The sequence below is a fragment of the Danio aesculapii genome, chromosome 18 (genome assembly GCF_903798145.1).
Source record: "Danio aesculapii chromosome 18, fDanAes4.1, whole genome shotgun sequence".
NCBI classification, from domain to species: Eukaryota; Metazoa; Chordata; class Actinopteri; order Cypriniformes; family Danionidae; genus Danio; species Danio aesculapii.
Genome location: NC_079452.1, coordinates 20,462,742 through 20,484,865, shown reverse-complemented (window position 1 = coordinate 20,484,865; position 22,124 = coordinate 20,462,742). Strand labels below are relative to the sequence as shown.

General features: G+C 36.6%; 1 protein-coding gene across 3 annotated transcripts in view; it reads right to left on the bottom strand.

Annotated features, from left to right (window-relative positions):
- fli1 (Fli-1 proto-oncogene, ETS transcription factor) overlaps nt 1–9,555 on the bottom strand; it is a 74,616-nt gene extending 65,061 nt beyond the window's left edge. The window contains exons 1-2 of one of the 3 annotated variants that reach the window (XM_056478235.1): nt 9,443–9,555; nt 6,584–6,671 (exon numbers count right to left, since the gene is read on the bottom strand). In XM_056478235.1, coding sequence (XP_056334210.1) covers nt 6,584–6,628 — 45 coding nt within the window. In that variant the 5' untranslated portion in view covers nt 6,629–6,671; nt 9,443–9,555. Of the gene's footprint in view, nt 1–1,711; nt 1,900–2,347; nt 2,446–6,583; nt 6,672–9,442 lie in introns of those variants that run through there. The other 2 variants (XM_056478237.1, XM_056478236.1) reach the window with 2 other exon arrangements.
- Nucleotides 9,556–22,124: the final 12,569 nt, after the last annotated feature.

Below are 22,124 nucleotides of genomic sequence, written 5' to 3'. Positions count from 1 at the left end.
AAAATAGTGGCAATGGAAAAACTATTAATATTTCAAATGATATTAAACGAATATTTTGTGGCCAAACTATGAACCTTTAATGTCCCCAAACATTTATTACTCTAATTATGAATGAATCAATGTTTAATTGTTATTTATTAATCAATGTATTTACTTACTGCTACACTGAATGACATTTTAAAGGTTGTCCTCTGTAAATCTTATTTAAACTGTTGAGTTGATTTAGGATTATGCATTTACATGAACTCACTTCCATAATAGCTACAATTAGGTATATTTTAAGGTTGTCATTTTAAAATAATAATAATAATAATAATAATAATAATAATAATAATAATAAATAATAATAATAATAATAATTATTATTATTATTATTATTATTATTATTATTATTATTATAACAATAATAATAATAATAATACACTGTAAAAAAATGTTGAGCTTCAAACAATAGATTTGTTTTGGTACAACATGAAGGAATTAAATTAGCTTTTTACTTTTTTACTAATTTTAGTGGATTGAACAATTAAGTTGTCCCCCCAAAACATTAATTTTTGTTGTTGTTTCAACTTATTATAAATAAGTAGTTTGAACAAACATCAAACATAATTTTGTGAGCATAATAAACTATTTTATCTGGCAATGACAACACAGATTATTTAAAAACAGACATGATATTTCAATTCCTATTGCTATATATTACATAACAGTTATCTTTTGCCCTTAATATGCAAAAAAAGGTCAACTTTCTGTCCTCGGTCACCCCATTGCTATCGAAAAAAAGCCAATTTAACATGATAAAATCTAACACAAGCATGATGTGTACGGCCCCAAACATATACCACACCCAAAACCACTTATATGACCGCAAAAAAAGGAGTGTTTGCATTTGCAGCCCTCCCCTCCAGACAGGAGTCAACAATTAATCAGAGATCATTATACCTTAAATCTGAAGCTCACCAATATTTAATTCAAATAGCTACTGATTTGTTTTCAGACATGGATATAATAATTATGCACATGTTAAAACAAATGAAAAAGTAATTTGGAGATTGAAAACGCACTGTGTGTGGACCACACATAGCTAATTATTCTAACCAGACCGCGTTTTTTCTTAAGTAGACTAATTTGCGTTATCACAGCAAACTCAAGATTAGCTTATAGCAATTATTATGAGTTATCAGAATGCGGCAAAGACTGTGGAGTGATATTTTATTGTGGGTGGGCTCCGCTTTTGAACTATATGAATGGTTGGAAAACCTCGGCACGGTGCCACTCCAATTGCGCAGCCACATCTCCAGCCTAAAGCTTTATGATTTATATAAACCACTGCGTTCACACACACACATACACGCGCGCGCCACGATATCCTGAAAACCCAAAGCAAGCAGTCTCGTCGACAAGAAGACATTCGCTGTTTTCATCTTAAAAACAAAGCGGATTTTTCCTCAACTCTTTGCTCCATCACAACAGCGAGTCTAGCCCGTTAGTTTTACGAGCGTGTGTCTGAACGCGCGTATCCTCCGCTATAGTTTTCAACTTTCAACAAAGTTTCGACGAAAAGGAAAAGGAAACTTGAAGAGAAAGAGAGAGGGAGAAGAGGAAAAGAACAGCTCGGAGCGGCTGAAAAACCTCAGACAGCCCGAAATACAGGCTGTCTACGCTCTCGAACTCCGTCCATCTCTGAAAGATCCGTCTCCTCCACTCTTACCTTAATAGTTCCGTCCATTTTGCGCAATTTTCAGTGGAGCCCGACAATATTCCAAACATGACACGCGTCTGAATTAATTCCAGCCCCCGATATGTGGCGGAGAGACAGAGACAGTTTCGCCGGATGGTTTTTTTCCTCTAAATTTGGGAAGTGAAGTCACTGCGCTTGAGAAGGAAGCCGTGTATGCGTGTGTGTGTATGTGTGTGTGTGTGTGTGTGTCACTGGCCCTGCCTTCATTACGGCACCCAAAGCAGGATATTTGTCCAGCGAAGATAAGACACCAAAACAATGGTGTTTCTTTCCTTTGTACATGTTTTTGCCTGGAAATATTTACAGAATGCCTGCCAACTCTTTACATTCGCGGCGCTTTTTTTCCGACATTAAACAAGGCGGGTTTGTAGAAACATTGCATTGAAGCATCAAAGCTGTGTTAGAAATAATCAATAATACAACGTCTGAAATAACAGATTATGCTGATTAATATTGGCTTACTATAGAGTAACGCTAAAATACAATTTAGGCTATATTTGTTTAACGATCGAATACAAATATGTCCAATGTACTCTGTATAATAATAATAATCTCATAATATGATGAATGTCGTTCCATTATATCCAAAACTTGGATTTGATCTACCTATATGGTGAAATGAAGAATGTGACGAGTCTGTCCGAACTTGGATAGAATGGGTTTCCATGAATAAAAGCAAAGCCCGCTGCGTCGAGTCTGTCTGCTCCACACGTGTGCGCGCCTCCGAATGCACATGAATGCAGAAAGCCTGGTGCTGTATGGACCATATAGAGAGGCTGATACCTCTTGAGTGCTTGCTGTTCAACATTTCTTTAAATCAGTAGCATATGGCCTCACATTTTTCATGGACAATAATAGGAATATTGTGTGTGTACTTTTACTGCGCATTAAATGTCTCATTTCGTTCAAGGAAAATTAGAAATATTTCCGACTTGTTGTGTTTAGTGTCAATATATAGTTTGCATGCATTAAATGCCTACTATTTTTATACAGCATATACAGTGCGTGAGATTCCACCTCTAAATGCAAAATCTCCACCCCCTCTATTTCGGTTACCGAGCACGCTCTAGACGCTCAGCCAGCCCAGAACGTGACCAGACCCCCGGATCCAGAGACCCCCTGACCGAGAGGTCCATGCCTAGGGGAGCAAGACTGAGTCTGCGCCGGCTGGCTGTTTGCGACATGGGGGTCTGGATGGGGGAGAGGCCCCCTCGAGAGCCCCACATCTGGATCCTGCTAGGGGTCAAGGCTTCTCCTGCCTGAGGCCTGCACAGTAATTAACGGAGACACCTTGTTTAACCATTTCGACTCAGGGCCTCTTTCTCTCGTGCACAAAACAACCCGACTTTTCTTTCATTCAAATAAACTACATTGACATACATTTATCATTTCTGTGTTCTGCGTTAATTTTGAATACAAGCCCCTGAGTGGAGAAAAGTGATGCAACTGAAATGTAGTTTGTCATTAGGCTACTTATGACTGATTTGATCTTGGGTCACCATATTGGATTTTATCTTTGCGACATTTGTAGTATTAGGGTTTCAGTGAAATGGTGGACATCATTTTTTTCACATAGCGTGGGACTTGATAGCTGAAACATATGTTTCCCTAGAGGGGCCGCTTAGACTCCACCATTCTTTTAATTAAAACACCATTATCTCTGAGCGCATGACGAGACGGAGATCTGGCGGAGAAGGGTCACTAATGACAGTATAATTATGTTTTATGGTCTCCATTTCGATTATTATAAATGAGACGTCTCTTCGCTTGAAGCCGAACTATACATCAGATAAACAGTGAACACAATTGATTCATTCAAATTTGCGAACTGCATTAGTAGTTGTGGCTTTAATAAAAGATTGCGTCCAGTTAGATCGGATATCCACGTACGCCAACAGTCTTATCTCGCTGTCAACATCATCCGCTTATCTAAACCACGGCTGCTTCCAGATACAGTCTGTTTTCAACTCTCAAGATGTAACGATAACATGTCCAAAATAAATGCAGTTTTATTTACGGAGCAAACGTCTTGGAGAAGTGCATCATTAAACCTAGAAAAATCAGCCTCTTCTCCCGCGTGGCACTTGCCCAGGTCATTATGAGTCCAGCGGTAACAAACATTTTGGAAGGCCAATAAACAGATGCATGTTGGTTTATGTAGTGAGCCACAGAACATCTGGCTCGACGCTGGAGCTTGACAGCCAGGCATTTCTCCCAACCACGACCTGTGGGAAGCCAGTGGCCCAACGCTACTGGAAAAACCCTGAAGTGCTGGAGCAAGACTAACCCAAAGTGAGACCAGAGGCTTCCTCAACTTGAAAAGAAAGAAATAAGAAAAAAAAAACGGGTGTGGGAACAACGTGGTGAACGGACCTTCGACCATGTTATTACATAATGTCTATAGACCTTACATATCAACGTAGATCTATCTATCTATCTATCTATCTATCTATCTATCTATCTATCTATCTATCTATCTATCTATCTATCTATCTATCTATCTGTATTTCCGTACGTATGTCTACAAGAAAACAATAAAACATACTCTTTCATTTTATTTATTGCTGTTTAAATAGCATACCTTTATTATATATATATATATATATATATATATATATATATATATATATATATATATATATATATATATATATATATATATATATATATATATTAGGCCTTAGATCTATCTATCTATCTATCTATCTATCTATCTATCTATCTATCTATCTATCTATCTATCTATCTATCTATCTATCTATCTATCTATCTACAGTAGGCCTATATACAACATTTTACTTATTAAAGCTTACCATTTTTATTATTTATTGCTGTGTAAATAGCACATCTTTAGAATGTACATATTATAAAAAATCCCCATTATAATACCAACTGACCTTAGAGCTTATTTAGTCTATCTATCTATCTATGATCAAGTGATATTCGGCATATATTAACCGCTATAGGCTCTCCTGACTGCTGATAGACATCCAGCTTCTCAGGTTGCTCCAGATCGTCACGAGCCCCAAATTTCCTCCGAGAATGACACGAAAAATAGAGACTGCAGCACACAACACCAAACTGTCTGGCCTCCTGCTCGGGGCCATAATTAATTTGAGATTTATTTTTATTGGAAAGCCCCAGTCTCGCCCGGCCTTAACCAAACAAAAACCTTAACCCATGGCTTCGCCTGAATGAAGCTGAATATTTCTCTGAAACTGGACTTTCTTAGGGCGTGCTGAGGTAAATCCCTTTCCCGCTCAAATTCTGCCCGCCAGCAACTACACTCAAATATGGCCGTTTATCTGCAGCGCGCGAATTAAAATGGGGGGAGGGGAATATTTGTGGAAGCATTTCTGGAACTTATTTGCTAAATATTTACAAAAGATGACCAAAACAAACATTTAGATTTGGCTGTGGAGTTATTTGTCTTCAGAAACACCTGACATGTTGGCTATAAAACTAAGAACAAACACAAAACTAACAACAATAATAATAATCCTACCAGAAACGTTTTATTTTGCCCAGATTTATTGTTTAGCTCAACTCCACTGCCATGCAGTGCACTATTTATTATTCAGTCTCCATGTGGAGAGAAAGCTGGATTTCAAAGAGAAGGTTTTCCCTCAACATTCCTGCGCTGCTAATGTCTCGAAACAAATCGAGGACTGTTCGTGGGACTGTGAAACGCAGCCCCTCTGTGGAGGAACACAAACTATAGCGTCTGCATGAAAAGCTCCCTTATGCAGGGGGCAATAAGTCTCCATAACATAACAACTCGGCTCTGGAAAGTATGCTGATTGTAAAGATATAATGAATGACTTTAGCAGGCACAATACTTCATTTTCATGGCTCTGTCTGTACGCAGTGCACTAAGCCTTTTGATACATTAAAGTTATTGCTGTGGCACTCTGCCATAAATAACCATCCAAATATGCCAACCTTATTTCAGCGTCTAAAAGCAAGAGCAGTGATAATACAGCATGGCATTCATAAGAGTACAGGTTAGCAATTCAGTAGCCTAAGTGTCATTATTATAGACCATTTCAATGTGGTGACATCAGTGGCCCATGAACATTTCCTGTTTGTTGTCAAACTAATTCATAAGTGTGACAAGATGCAATTCAATCATAACTCTATGTTAAAACAGCTATCATAACATTATTTAAAAATGTGTGGCCTTTTAATTCTCAGAAGCTATGGAAATGAAAAATGTAAAAGAGAAAACACTTCAGGACCATTGTTATTGTTTACATCCCTCAAAATGGTATATATATATATATATATATATATATATATATATATATATATATATATATATATATATATATATATATATCAGACATTTGCAATCTCAATAGGTTCCCAAAACAGCTGAAATTTGAATGGTGGAAAATGCTCTATATGGAAATTTCCATATGCATGGTGGTAGTACTTTGTTCATGCAAAAACAGATGTCTGCCATTTGCAATGTTTACATTCTTTAAGAGCATACCGAGAGAGGAAAAAACGCAGCACGTCAAATACAATAATGCAGAATAAGTAACATTAGTAAAGGTCAGAATGTCTTGCAACTTTGTTCAATGGATAGATCCAATTTTAGACAGTACACACTTCCCCAGATGTGTTGCGAGCCAATTAGCTCAGAAGTCAAACTAAACGCCCTTCATGTCGTATCATCCATGTTAATTCAAATATGACGAGATGTGAATCCGGAAAACCGCGTTTATACAAGCCATTTACATCAGTAATCAACGTAGCTTGTAAGAGGAAAAGGGCAATTTAGGAATTCCAGTCTGTTTCCTCCGACATTACCTGTTCGTAGTGACGATGGTGTCTTACCTTGACGTAAGACGAAGTGTCAGGGACGGTCTGAAACATTGTCATTGGACAGAGAGTCCGGAAATGTGTGACGTTCACTTCACGGCCCCTTCAAAAAACACAAGTCCACAGGTCATTAAAGTTGGCCCAGTGAAAAACAAAAAAGTTAGGTTATATAATAACAATAGCCTATTATCATTATTATTATTATTATTATTATTATTATTATTATTATTATTATTATGCTACTGCTAGGCTATTAGGCCTACTACTACAAATAACAATGATGATGATAATAATATTAATGTCAATAATAATAACAACAACTATGTATTATATCTATTATTATTTATAATAATAATAATAATAATAATAATAATAATAATAATAATAATAATAATATTAATAATAAAACAGAACATTTCCCCCCAATTCTGAATTAATTCCAATTGCCGGTGTAAGTCATTGTCTTGCGCTCAAACTATTAACTTGACTGCATTGTTTATCTGGTAAACTCAGTACATTATAAGGAGCAAATTAAAAAATCCATTATAATCATGCATTAAGCTCTCACACATTTATTCAGAAACGAATTCCCCATCCGTGAATTCCCCTTATTTTTGGCCACGCCATGCTTCCGCTTGCATCTGAGACTCTAAGAAATGTATTTATACCCTGGCATGTTATTTTCGTTTCATCAATAAGAAAATATCTGCATGCACTGTATTCCTGCTCAAATCCCTTGAAATATATAGCTGTTATTGTGAATTAAAAGAACACCTTGCTTTTCACTCCGTTAAAACCACATCCAGCCATCTAAATGGAGAGGTCAGATCTGGTTCATGAGCTTATATGAGTGGAGGACTTTTACACAGAGCTGCATTTATTCGTTTAAGAATTGTAGCCTATGCCTTTCATCCCCCCAGAGACTCAAAATGTGCTTATTTTTTTTTTTTAAATGAACTACACAGGCATCCATTTCATTAAGCATTTTTGTGTCTAAGATTGCAGAAAAGGCGGCATTAGTAATAATAATAAGAAATATAAATGATAAAGTAATAATATTAAATATATAATATAAAATGTTCTCGTTGTCCATTCGTTTTCAAATGTGTTTGTTTAAAGGCTCAATAAGAATTTTGTGAAATATATAGGCCCAGCCCCCTTCAGGTTCTGCAGCAGCCAACATATTGAAACACTTTTCGTTTTAATAAGTGTAGCTTACAAAGTCTCGGGTGAAAGGGCACCTCGGGGACGGTGTCTTTTGCCTTTCCTTCGGCTTGCAATTACAGAGCAGACTGGCACTAGAATTATTTAACATTCCACAGCAGTTCAGAAACACTGATGGCCATATCAAAACACGGCAATAACGTAAACACGTCAAATCTTTATTAGTGAACTGCGCGCAATCTGATAACTGGAACGCTATTAAAGTTTATTCAGGCTCACAATTAAATGGTAATTTATCAAGAATAGCAGGCTGATGGAATGGAAGAATGGCGAGTTAAATGTTGATGTAGACTAAACAGTTTTTTTGTTTATTTGAGTGGTGGAGATTTTAAAGCCAAAAAAAAAAAAAAACAAAAAAAAAAACAAGACGTCCTTCGTTTTAGCAAACTTTCAAACTGTAAAACATGCTGGTTGCCCCAAGTTTTTAAGCTGAATCAAATCAACTGTATGAGTACATTGAACTTATATTATGTTAAACTGACTTAAAACTGCTTGCGTAACTTAAAAAATTAAGTTAGAACATGATTAACTTAGTTTAATAAGTTACAATGACCTAAAACATATGCTGTCAGGAATAATTGATCATATATTTTTTTTACAGTGCAGGAATTATCACCTACTAATTAATTGCTATCATTCACGCATTATTATACACACTGTAAATAATGCAGAGTTCCACAAAGTTCATTCATTCATGTTGTCCCAACACAATTCGATTAAGCTAATTTAACAAATTTAAGTGGATTGAACATTAAACAGTTAAGATGTTACAAAAAAATGTAAAGACTTGTGTTATTTTAACTCATTTTAAATATGTTTAAACAAGCAGCAAAACAAAAAAACAAACATTTTTAGTGTATTAAGTATAATTGTTTCGACCACTTGCTTATTTCAACAAATTATGGCATTTCTATTGGATTTTTCAGTGTCAACAAGATCGTCTTAATCAATAATTAAATTAAAATTGATTCAAAATGTGTAATTTCGTATATATATATCGATTGGTGCGCTGATGCATGTCTTTTTAATAATCAATTTAATCATGACACACAATAAAACGACATGCTATCATCGAATAACATAATAAACGGAGAAGTTAGAATGCTGGTCGTGCTAATTATGGAAACTCAAAAGCATTCGTCGGTTGTCTGTCATGAGATGTAGCCATTTTCAATACCTGAACGCACACTGACCGTAATGAATAAATCAGGAGTCTTATAATTCGCTCGATTTATATTCGCAGCGTCAGACCCCGGGCTCCTGCGGGCGAGAGCTGGGCTCGCCTCATAAACTTTCCCAAATGCATCCAATTTCTAAACGGTAAAAGAGCATAGAATTCCGCATCTGTGGCCAATTAAGTGACTGGAGGCTCAACAGGACTGTTAAGTAAGTGCATCGTCTCTCCTCCGAAGAGGACCGAGAGCGTATTGTATTACATTTTGAAGCGCCTTACCTAGCGAGCGCGCGTTATCCATCAAACGACCTCTTTCTAGACTGTCAACACATTGCAAAGACGCGACATATAGCAAAATGAGCTCAAAGCATGCATGCGCCAGTGTAAAACAGTTCCACGTGCATGCATGCAACAAACATGATAGCAATACACCAAAACAGCATTAAAATGCATCAATCACAAACACGCATGCTCACCTGTCTCGTCTGTCAAACTTTAAATTCGAGCTTTCTTCCAGTCTTTAAATAATTAATCCCGACTATGAGAAAGTGATTGTGATGGATAAGTTTGAGTTATGTTGAGGAGGCGTGTGAGGAGGAGAGGAGGGATGTATGAATGGGGAAAGTGTAGAGTTTGCTCTCGACCGCTGACCAATGAGAAAGCACGAGCTCACCATGTAGTGCATCCACTGAACCGTGAAATAAGGCAAATCTGACTGAAACGAGCGCGAGACCATAAAAGACATGCAGAGATGGGGGGAAAGCGTGAAGCTTGCAGGAGGAGGTCCGAATATAGTTTGCAAATAGGCTACTTTTAAAAACACCTTTCTAACAAATGAATTGGCGATTTTATTCAGAGCTCCGTCAATTGATAGATCGATGTGTGTATTTATTTTTATGTTTAAATGCTTCCCAGAGACACCCTATGGCGAGGATGAACGCGCACAGTTGGGATCGTGTCACATATCCACGCGTCACCCGTAGCGTCTCTTTCCTGTTGGGTTTGACCCTGTTCACCTCACTAACTCAATTTCCTCCACCCGAAAACTCCTTCAAAGTAACAGCGGCAGGTTTACAGTGCGGAAAACTGCTGATCCGTGACGTGTGAAGATCAGCAAGGAGGAACCACAATGATCATTGATCTGACCTGAAGGCGGGTGTCAAATTAAAGGGACAGTTCACACCAAAATACAAGTTTATTCACACTCATTTGGGATCAAATCTTCAGTTCTTTATTTTAAAACGCACACACAAAAGAAGATATTTTGAAGAATGTTGGAAATTGGTAACTATTGGCATCCACAGTAATAAAAGGGATAGTTCACCTTAAAGTAAAATTTCAAACCTTGATTTCAAAGATTAAAGGGACAGTTCACACCAAAACACAAGTTTATTCACCCTCAAGTGGCTCCAAATCTTTGAGTTTCATTTTTTTAAGACAAAAGAAGATATTCTGAAGAATGTTGAAAACTGAGAAATATTTATATCTAGTAGTTAAAGGGACAGTTCACCCCAAAATACACATTTATTCACCCTCAAGTGATTTCAAACATTTGAGTTTATTATTTTTAACACAAAAGGAAATATTTTGAAGAATGTTGGAAACTGGTAACCATTGACATCCGTTATTAAAGGAACAGTTCAACCCAAAATACATATTTATTCACCTTTAAGTGGTTCCAAATCTTTGTGTTTTCATTTTTTTAAGACAAAATAAGATATTCTGAAGAATGTTGGAAACTGGTAACCATTGACATTCACAGTAGTTAAAGGGATAGTTCACCAAAAATAAAATTTACTCACCCTCGAGTGGCTTCAAATCTTTGAGTTTCCTTTTTTTCCTGCTGAACACAAAAGAAGATATTTTGAAGAATGTTAGAAACTTGTAGCCATTGACATCCACAGTAGTTAAAGTTATAGTTCACCCCAAAATTAAATGTACTCACCGTGGTTTTCAAACTTTGGAATTTCATTTTTTTCTCATTATTTATCTGAATTGAAGGCGGGTTTCAAATTAAAGGGACAGTTCACAGCCAAATACAAATTCATTCACCCTCAAATGGCTCCAAACTGGAGTAAAACTTTTTTTTTAAACAAAAGAAGATATTCTGAAGAATGTTGGAAACTGGTAACTTTTGGCATCCACAGTAACTAAAGGAATAGTTCAGTGCTCCAGTTTTCCCCACAGTCCAAACACATGTGCTATAGGTGAATTGGGTATCTGCTGCGTAAAACATATGCTGGAATAGTTGGCGGTTCATTCCGCTGTGGGGACCCCAGATAAATAAAGGGACCAAGCTGAAGGAAAATGAAATGAAATTTGAATATTTACGCTAAAGGAAAACACAGTTCGTTTGGAAAATGCTGAAAGAACCAAGAATATTTTACTAATACATAGCAAGAAATAAATAACACTATGAGACTAAGTATAGTTTAAAATGGTTTGGTTATTAAACTGTTCTTTACATTTATTAAATATATAGTTGAAGTCAGAATTATTAGCCCACCTGAATTATAAGCCCCCTTGTTTATTTTGTTCCCCAATTTCTGTTTAACAGAAAGCAGATTTTCTCAACACATTTCTAATCATAATAGTTTTAATAACTCATCTCTAATAACTGATTTATTTTATCTTTGTCATGATGACAGTAAATAATATTAGACTAGATATTCTTCAACTGCTTAAAGTGACATTTAAAGGCTTAACAAGGTTAATTAAGGTAACTAGGCAGGTTAGGGTAATTAGGCAAGTTACTGTATAATGATGGTTTGTTTTGTAGACTATCGGAAAAAAAATAGCTTAACAGGGCTAATAATTTTGACCTTAAAATGGTGTTTAAAAATGTAAAACTGCTTTTATTCTAGCCGAAATAAAACAAATAAGACTTTCTCCAGAAGAAAAAATATTATCAGACATACTGTGAAAATTTCCTTGCTCTGTTAAACATCATTTGGGAAATATTTGAAAAAGAAAAAAAAAAAAAAATCAAAGGGGGGCTAATAATTCTGACTTCAACTGTATGTGTGTGTGTGTGTGTGTATGTGTATATATATATATATATATATATATATATATATATATATATATATATATATATATATATATATATACAGGGGTGTAGCAACCGGGGGGGACAGGGGGATACGTCCCCCTCACTTTTTGAGACAGACCATTTAGAAACAGGTAAATAATAATTATATGAATGTTAAATTTTTGGATCTCATTCAGCTGTCCCCCACACTTTTAAAATGTTCACTACATCCCTGTATATATATATATATATTATTTTAGTTTTTTTAAAGAACTGATTACTAAATGTTTTTTGACAAACCAAAAAAAGGTTCTTGAGGTTCTTGCGTTTTTTGAGAGTGTATTGTAATCAATTATTACACAATGTCAAATGTGCAACATGCCCTGCAATAAAAAGTGTCACAACAAGTTGCCTAAGCGTGTCTTTGCAATTAGATGTTTATGTAACGCATGTCATTTGAACACACATGATAAACTACAAATGCAATAAGAAAAAAAAAAGAGTATATTTACCTGGTTGATTAAGGTAAACCTCAATAAATCCCGACTTAAACAGAATTAGGAAAAGGACGCCACATTCCCATAAGATCACACAAATTCTTCAGAACAATAGCAGGAAATTGCCACCTCAGCCAGACAGGAAACATACTGTATCTAAAGGCAACCATCGCTGTGTTTGCACTTTCTGATCATTTACCACATGTAAACAGCATATATTCAATAACAGAACAGTTTTATACCTCATACCTTATTGATTGCTGTTGTTTTATGCGTCCGAGCAGCTTTTGGAATTGAACAGATGTCAGAATTGAGAGCACATGAATGGACGGATGACGCACTTCCATCTGAATGCCTTTTGACAGAAGCGAAGAACAATAAACACAGCTAGTGTTAGTTCTCAGAAACGGCTTGTTTTTTCTCTCCTTTGTCCTGGGCCTTTAAAGCTGTTACTGTAATCATATCACGTTCAGTAGTGAGTGAGCTGGGATATTTAGACAGGCAGCCATATGAATGTAGCAGGAATGAAAATAAAGATATTCCAGCATTATTCGTGGAAAGTGTTCTCAGCAGCTCATGTCTAGACAGACTCAAACTCACTGAAGGCACATTTACATGACAACAACGTACTAAAACATGTATCTGCAGGGCAAAGGTTAATTGTTATTAAGTGCATCCCAAATATTTTTTATTTAAAAGTGGAATATGTAAGTTTGACACCCAGTGGTTGAACTAAGTATTGCACTACTAGTTTAACATCTAAAAAATATTGCCAAACTGCTGTCAACGTCTGATGTGGAAAAGCTTATTCATGCTTTTATGACCTCTCAATTAGATTACTATAATGCGTTACTAGGCTGTTGCCCTGTTGGCCTAATTAACAAACTTCAGCTAGCTCAAACTGTTCTGACAATGATCACCTCAGGTACAGCTCATGTGCTTTATTCAGTGTTAAATGCTAATAATGTGAGTTTCAATGGAATTTTACATGACATGTATTGCCATACTACTGAAAGCAGCAGCAGATCACCTCAGGTCTTGAAAATGAAATAAACCATTTGAAATTGAACTTTAGAACTGTGCAAGCCAACACATATCAGTGATTCAGCATCTACATTTATTAAGGTTAAAGAGGTTTAATAATTATTAATTAGATTATAAACTTTACCATTTTGCTGGAGTGCAGTGAGTGCACTATTCGGTGCTTCTGAATGGCTGAATTTAAATTTCTGTCGTGTTTCGTCTGGTGCGAACATCCAGATTGCCCATCACTGCAAATCTCCTCATGTAGCATGTTGTTAATACACGGAGTTACAATGTAACCTGCTCAACCAATGTTTATGTTTGTAATATTTATATTATTTGCAAATTAATAACCTCATGTGTAACTCTGAATCTGCGTCTCATTTCGAAGTCTGCTACTGTCCACCGGAGGTCGCATTTCGGTAAAGAACACACACATTGAGAGCCGTTTCAACTGAATGAATGAAATATGCAGTATTCCACTAAGGCAGGGGTGTCCAAACTCGGTCCTGGAGGGCCGGTGTCCTGCAGATTTTAGCTCCAACTTGCCTCAACACACCTGCACGGATGTTTCTAGAAAGCCTAGTAAGTGCTTGATTAGCTAGCCCAGGTGTGTCTGATTGGGGTTGGAACTAAACTTTGCAGGACACCGGCCCTCCAGGACCGAGCTTGGACATGCCTGCACTAAGGCAACCAGGGATGCTTAAATATAATTGGCTAAACTGGCAGTGGGTGGGTTAAAATAACCAAAACAAAGACAGAGTAACTCACATTCTCAAAGCAGAATATCTGACTTCAGCATTGTTTTTCAGATAAATAAGCATGTTCACTGAGCATGTTCTCGTTCTCATGTTCTCACTGAGCATGTTCTCCAATCTCGTGCTATCAAGCCATGCAACCACCTGTCCGCTAGATCCCATTCCCTCTCATCTCCTACAAGCCATTTCTCCTGCAGTCATACCAACACTGACTCACATAATTAACACATCTCTTGACTCTGGTCTATTCCCTACTTCATTTAAGCAGGCTAGGGTAACCCCTCTGCTAAAGAAACCCAACCTGGATCAAACGCTACTTGAAAACTACCGACCGGTATCCCTGCTTCCATTCATGGCCAAGATTTTGGAGAAAGTAGTGTTCAATCAAGTCCTAGACTTTCTTACTCAAAACAACCTCATGGACAACAAGCAATCTGGCTTTAAGAAAGGCCACTCAACTGAGACTGCCCTGCTCTCGGTCGTGGAGGACCTCAGACTGGCTAAAGCAGACTCTAAATCATCTGTCCTCATCTTGCTGGATTTATCAGCTGCTTTTGACACTGTAAACCACCAGATCCTGCTATCTACGCTTGAGTCACTGGGCGTCACAGGCACTGTTATTCAATGGTTCAGTTCCTACCTCTCGGACAGGTCATTCAGGGTGTCGTGGAGGGGAGAGGTGTCCAACCTACAGCATCTATACACTGGGGTACCTCAGGGCTCTGTGCTTGGACCACTTCTCTTCTCTATCTACACGGCATCTTTAGGAACAGTCATCCAGAAACATGGTTTTTCCTACCACTGCTATGCTGATGACACCCAGCTATACCTCTCTTTCCACCCTGATGATCCCTCGGTTCCAGCTCGCATTTCAGCCTGCCTGTCAGACATTTCACTCTGGATGCAAGATCATCATCTCCAGCTTAACCTCATGAAAACGGAAATGCTTGAAGTCTCTGCCAACCCGACCCTTCACCATAACTTTTCAATCCAGATGGATGGAGCAACCATCACTGCATCCAAAATGGTAAAAAGCCTTGGAGTTACGATTGATGACCAACTGAACTTCTCTGACCACATTTCTAGAACTGCCCGATCTTGCAGATTCGCACTCTACAACATCAGAAAGGTCCGACCCTTCCTATCTGAACATACAGCTCAACTCATTGTTCAAGCTCTTGTCCTCTCCAAACTGGACTATTGCAACTCTCTGCTAGCCGGGCTACCAGCTAGTTCTATCAAACCTCTTCAGCTGCTTCAGAACGCAGCAGCACGAGTGGTCTTTGATGAACCCAAAAGAGCACATGTCACTCCGCTACTCACCCGTTTGCACTGGCTTCCAGTTGCTGCCCGCATCAAATTCAAAGCTCTGATGTTTGCTTACAAAGTGACCTCTAGCTGTGCTCCTTCGTATCTGCTCTCACTTCTGCAGATGTATGTGCCCTCCAGAAACTTGCGTTCTGTGAATGAACGTCGCCTCGTGGTTCCATCCCTAAGAGGGAAGAAATCACTTTCCCGAACTCTCGCATTCAATCTGCCCAGTTGGTGGAATGAACTCCCTAACTACATCAGAACAGCAGAGTCACTTGCTGTCTTCAAGAAACGACTAAAAACACAACTGTTTAGTCTCCACTTTTCCTCCTAATCTGCAATTGCCTCTCTGGCTATACCACTAACTGAGCCCTCTTTCTCTCTCTCTCTCTCTCTCTCTATTAAAAAAAAAAAAAAAAAAAAAAAATTCTACTAATGTTTTGCTTCTTAGACTTTTACACGCCTGAAACTTGTCTATAGCGCTTGTTCACTGCTGCTCTTATAGTTGTGTAAATTGCTTCCTTGTCCTCATTTGTAAGTCGCTTTGGATAAAAGCGTCTGCTAAATGACTAAATGTAAATGTAAATGTAAATGTTTCTTAAATATCTGCAAACATCAGCAAAATTATAAATTATTATGGTATTTTTATGGTTTAGAAAAGTCAAAAACTTACATACACGTTTATATTATATATATATATATATATATATATATATATATATATATATATATATATATATATATATATATATATATATATATATATAAATATATACACACACACACATATATAAATATATATACACACACACACATATACATATATATATATATATATATATATATATATATATATATATATATATATATATATATATACACCTTTATACTATATATACACACACACATATATATATATATATATATATATATATATATATATATATATATATATATATATATATATATATATATATATGTATATATAGTATATAGGTGTATATATATATATATATATACAGTTGAAGTTAGAATTATAAGTCCCCCTTTGAATTTTAATTTCTTTTTTTAATATTCCCCAAATGATGTTTATCAGAGCAAGGAAATTTTCACAGTATTTCTGAAAAAAATCTCTCCACTAAACAGAAATTGGGAGAAAAAATAAACAGGGGGGCAAATAATTCAGGACGGCTAATAATTCTGACTTCAACTAAAGTCTAAATAATTTGCCAATCTGTGAATTTCTTTTTCTTCTTCTAATATTTCCCAAATGATTCAGGAATTTTTCACAGTATTTTCTATATTTTTTCTTCTGGAGAAACTTGTTTTATTTCAGCTAGAATAGTCAATATTATTAGCCCCTTTAAGCAAAATTTTTTGATTGGCTACAAAACAAACCACCGTTATACAATGACTTGCTTAATTAACCTTATTAAATAAAGTGTCTTAATTAACCTGGCTGGAAACTGATAACCACTGACTTCTATGGTATTTGTGTTACTATGAAAGTCAATGTTTTCTAACATTTTTCTAAATATCTCATTCTGTGTTCAACCGAAAATGGAAACTCATAAAGGTATGGAACCACTTAAGTGTGAGCAAATGAGTACATTTCACGTGAACTACCCCTTTAAACTCAAGAAAAACTGATCTGAACCATAATAAAACTCTCTCTCGTGGGAGCTGTCATCTCTCCAGCCGAATTCCAGCATCCCATCTCTGATGATGGCTGGTGTTAGAGATTTATCTCAAAGGTTTGGCTCCTGGGAACGCTCTAATATCTGTCTATTTAGGAATATGTAGGAACATAGAGACGTGTCTGATTACATCGAGCATGTAGTAATGAAGGCCCGGTCCTCCAGCGTAATGTCTTATTTATTTAACTGGAGGAGCAAGAGAGCAGAAGAGATGGAGATAGCTCGTTTTCCACATCGCTCCGCGTTCTCATGGGGGACGGGTAAATGAGATGCCGGCACCAGTGAAGGCAGGGCAAATCTTTTCACGCTAACCCCGTCAAGGCCCACACGCAACAGGACAAACCCAAGGGCTTTACTAAACTCTAGCAAACGTCAGACTCATTCCTACTTGAATGACCATCATTTTCAGCACGATAGAGTGGATGAAGTTCAGCAAAACAGACTTATTTTTGGTTAAAATGATACGAAATTATTTGAGCAAGTCAATTATTGGCCAATGTTCAAAACGTAGTCCTTATCTTTGCCTGATTACAGGAATAGTTGTTAAACTAAACTTATTTCATTATTTACTCACATATTACTTTGTCTTTACGAGTTCTTTCTTTTGTTATACACAGAAGATATTTTGAAGAATGTTGAAAACCTGTAACCATTGATTTTCATGGTAGTAAAAACAGATACAATGGAATTCAATGGTTACAGGTTTTCAGCTTTCTTCAAAATATATTATTTTGTATTCAATGGAAAAAAAAGAAACTGATAAAGGTTTGGAATCGCTTGTGCATGCGTAAATGGTTAGTAAATGGCAGGTACTGGTAGATTTATACATAATATTGTGCTTTTTGTATTTGCATTTGCAGTATGCAAACATACAAATGTAGTTCCAGCTATATGCAAGTAGCTGAAGGAGGTTTATTTACAGCCTTTTGTCACAGCAGCTTGTAAATCAGAAAGAGTAAAATGACCACCATCAGTAGCTGACTCACCTTCAGTCCAATCCAAAAAATTTACACGTTATTAAAATAATGGTGACACTTTAAAATAACTACACAATATAAATCATTTATTAAGCATTAGCATATAGTAAATTCATAATTTGTTAAGCATTAACTCTACATTAATAAACGTTAGTATAACTGGTTACAAACACTCTTGACTTATAAACACATTTATAATGCGCTCAAACATTGTATTTTCATAATTTGTGAGTGATTTCATTACTTAAGGCATCATTATTTTGTGTTGTCAGTTTAGTGGGTAATTCAGTCAGAGTTCAGTCGTATGAAAATGTACGATTTTAAAAAGAAGGCATGGCGGTGGCACCCTAAACCCAACTGTCTTTGGGGGATAAGCAATTTGCACTATATTGTACGAATGAGATTGTATAAATTAGCCACTAAATCAAAAAGTTACGAGCTGTGAGATTGTGTTGTAATATAAGAAATTTATCGAGGCAGGAAATGCATTGAAACTCTGAGATGCTAATGGTCACTATTCAATGATCTATGCTAAGCTAAGCTAAAAGTGCTCTAGACAGACTGGCTGAATGGATTAAAAAATGGTAAAAATCTACTTTATTTACTCTATGGTTGACGTAAATCGAGTGTATATTAAAAAAGTGGAGTATCACCACTGGTATAATGGAATTGAAATATCCGATTTTTTTCCCCATCAAATGAACCGAATAAAAGTTACAGACATGTTATGTTTACTTATTTGTTCAGGGATTCTTTTTGGGTTAAACGGTGAAGTGATAGACACACTAGTCTAGTACAAATATCTAAAAATTCTTAAATCAAGAAGCTTTTTCTAGACAAGCCAAATATATCGGCTTGTTTTAAAAAATGTGCCAAAACAAATTGAGTTTTTCCTTAAAACAAGCAAGCTTATTTTCCATCTTACATTAAATTATTTAGCTTATCTCATTGGCAGATTATTTTGCTTGTTTTAAGGTAAAAGTTACTTAATTTGAGCACATTATTTCTTAAAACAAGACAATTTTTTTACTTGCCAAAAAATGCTTTTTGATTTAAAGGGCACCTATGATGAAAATCAACTTTTGTAAGCTGTTTGGACAAAAATGTGTGTAGGTAGTGTGTCCACAGACATATTGGAGTGAAATAAACACAAGTCTCTTTTTTTACATTTCCTAACGTTAAAATAGGACCCAAATCCCAGTGATTTTGAGGCCCACCGCAACATGACGTAGGATCGCGGTTTTCCACATCCACCGAATTGATGAACAGGCACCATGTTTCTATTATAACATGTTTACTCGAGTCCAAAGAACATTTAGTGTGTGTGTGTGTGTGTGTGTGTGTGTGTGTGTGTGTGCGTGTTCTGAAAATTCCATTTTGTGTGACTCATCATTTTAGAAAGGCTTGAATAAACTCCCCCACAAATACATCAAATAAACTTACTTGGTATTTTTGACTAATGAGCTGTTATTCCAACACAATCTCACGGCAATTCGTAACTTTTTGACTTAGTGGCTAATTTGTACGAATTCGTACGATCTAATTCGTACAATTTAGTACGATTTGCTCATGGCCCAATGACGGTTGCGTTTAGGGGTGGGGGTTAGGTGCTACGCCTCCTTTTTAAAATTGTACAATTTCATACGACTGAACTCGTACGAATTTGTACGAATTAGCCACTAAACTGACAAAACGTAAAATACTCACGTTTTCTCATGAGATCAGGCTGGTACTTAAGCTTCATCCTTGTCAGTGTCTATAACTGACTGCTGTTTATCTGACGTAACCCAGGAGAAGCTGACAGGCACATAGGAGCGATGGGCAGGGAGAAGCAGCTCATTTGCATTTAAAGCAAGGCTACAAAAAAAAATCTGCAATGTATTCAGACACCAAAATTGGCAGATTCTGGAGGCTATAATAAATTATTTGATGAGTATTTTAAGCTGAAACTTTACAGACACGTTCTGCAGACACCAAAGGATTATCTTACATCTTGTAAAAGGGGTAAAATAGCTGCCCATTAAGAACTTTAAGTTATTTGAACGAGAAACAAGACAAAAACATCTAAGAAAAAAAAAAGCTAGCCACATATACACAGCAACACAACAGATTCATCTATACTGATGCTCAACCCTTGTGATGTAAATAAAAAATAAATCCACAAATAACCGCAACTGCATACTTCAAATAAAGAGAGAAAACTTATGGCAGCTCTTATTTTCTATTCCCTAAGCGCTCATAAATAAATAAATAAATAAATAAATATATATATATATATATATATATATATATATATATATATATATATATATATATATATAGAGAGAGAGAGAGAGAGAGAGAGATAGAGAGAGAGAGAGAGAGAGAGAGAGAGAGATATTATGAACACTTTTCCTGTCCTCATTCACAAAGCCTCGCATGGATTTCATGTGCTGAGTGTGAACTCTCCAGATTCATGGTTTGCAATATGAATTTCCCAGACAGGTGAAACCGGATCTGGAAATGTATCTTTATGCAAACAGCAGGCCACTCACGCGTGTCATTAGAATTTGCAAAGGGAAATTAAACCGCTGTGGTTGGTTTATAAGAGAGCATTTATAAAGGTAAAGCCTCACCGAGTGCTGAACGTCCTAATAAGACAGCAATCATCACGGCTGTTCTCTCCATTCAGACAGACCCTGCAGTAATGTCACACATCTGGTTTAATCACACCGCAGGTTGTCTTTCATTAGGAAGGGTTTGCGTTTAGAGTGCACATAAGTAACTGAAAACTATGAAGTGAGACAAGTAAATTGCGGAGTATAGATCACATCCATAGCTTGACGTGTAAGGGGGATTACTGTATATTGGCCACTTGTGTGCTCAGATACTACTGTAAATTATACAGTAGGCAATAATGTGCATCGAACTTTTTAATGACTCGTTCAAACTCTCCTTCTTTCACGAATCTGCCTCTTTTAGTTATGCTGAATATGATTCCTTTGAATCAGACATTGGTCATCCCAAACAAACGTAAGTTATGATTTATTAGCCAGCAACATAATTAAAATAATAGTTTAGAACAGTAAATCAGGATCCACACACGCATAAGCACACATGCTTCAGTTTTGAGATGCATTATTATTATTTATTTGTTTCAAAGTAGGAAGTTTGCATGTTCTCCCCATGTTGGCGTGGGTTTCCCCTGTGTGCTCTGGTTTCCCTAACAGTCCAAACACATGCGCTATAGGGGAATTGGGTAAACAAAAAAGTGGCTGTTGTGTATGTGTGTGTGTGTGTGTGAATGTGAGAGTGTATGGGCGTTTCCCAATACTGAGTTGCGGCTGGAAAGGTATCCGCTACGTTAAACATATGCCAGAATAGTTGGTGGTTCATTCCGCTGTGGCGACCCCTGATAAATAAGGGACTAAGCCAAAGGAAAATTAATGAATGTTTCAAAGTATACGCCATATGATTTACACATGCACATAACATAGATTTATGATACCACACTCATTTTTATAGTATCAATATAACTACTCATGTCTCATTCATTTACATGGAGAGGGCGGGGTTTATGACCCTATACTGGAGTCAGCCGCCAGGGAGCGACTGACAAACTTTTGCCTTCGTTTTTGCAACCATGTTGAGTTAGCATTTTTTATGAAAGGCATTATGACATTTAAAGGGCGGCACGGTCGCTCAATGGTTAGCACTGTCACCTCACAGCAAGAAGGTCGTTGGTTCGAGTCCCGGCTGGGCCAGTTGGCATTTCTATGTGGAGTTTGCATGTTCTCCGTGTTGGCGTGGTGCTTTTTTAGCACATATTTAGTTTTGTTGGTTACTGTTCTACTATTGTTCTAGATATTTAGTTATACATATAAT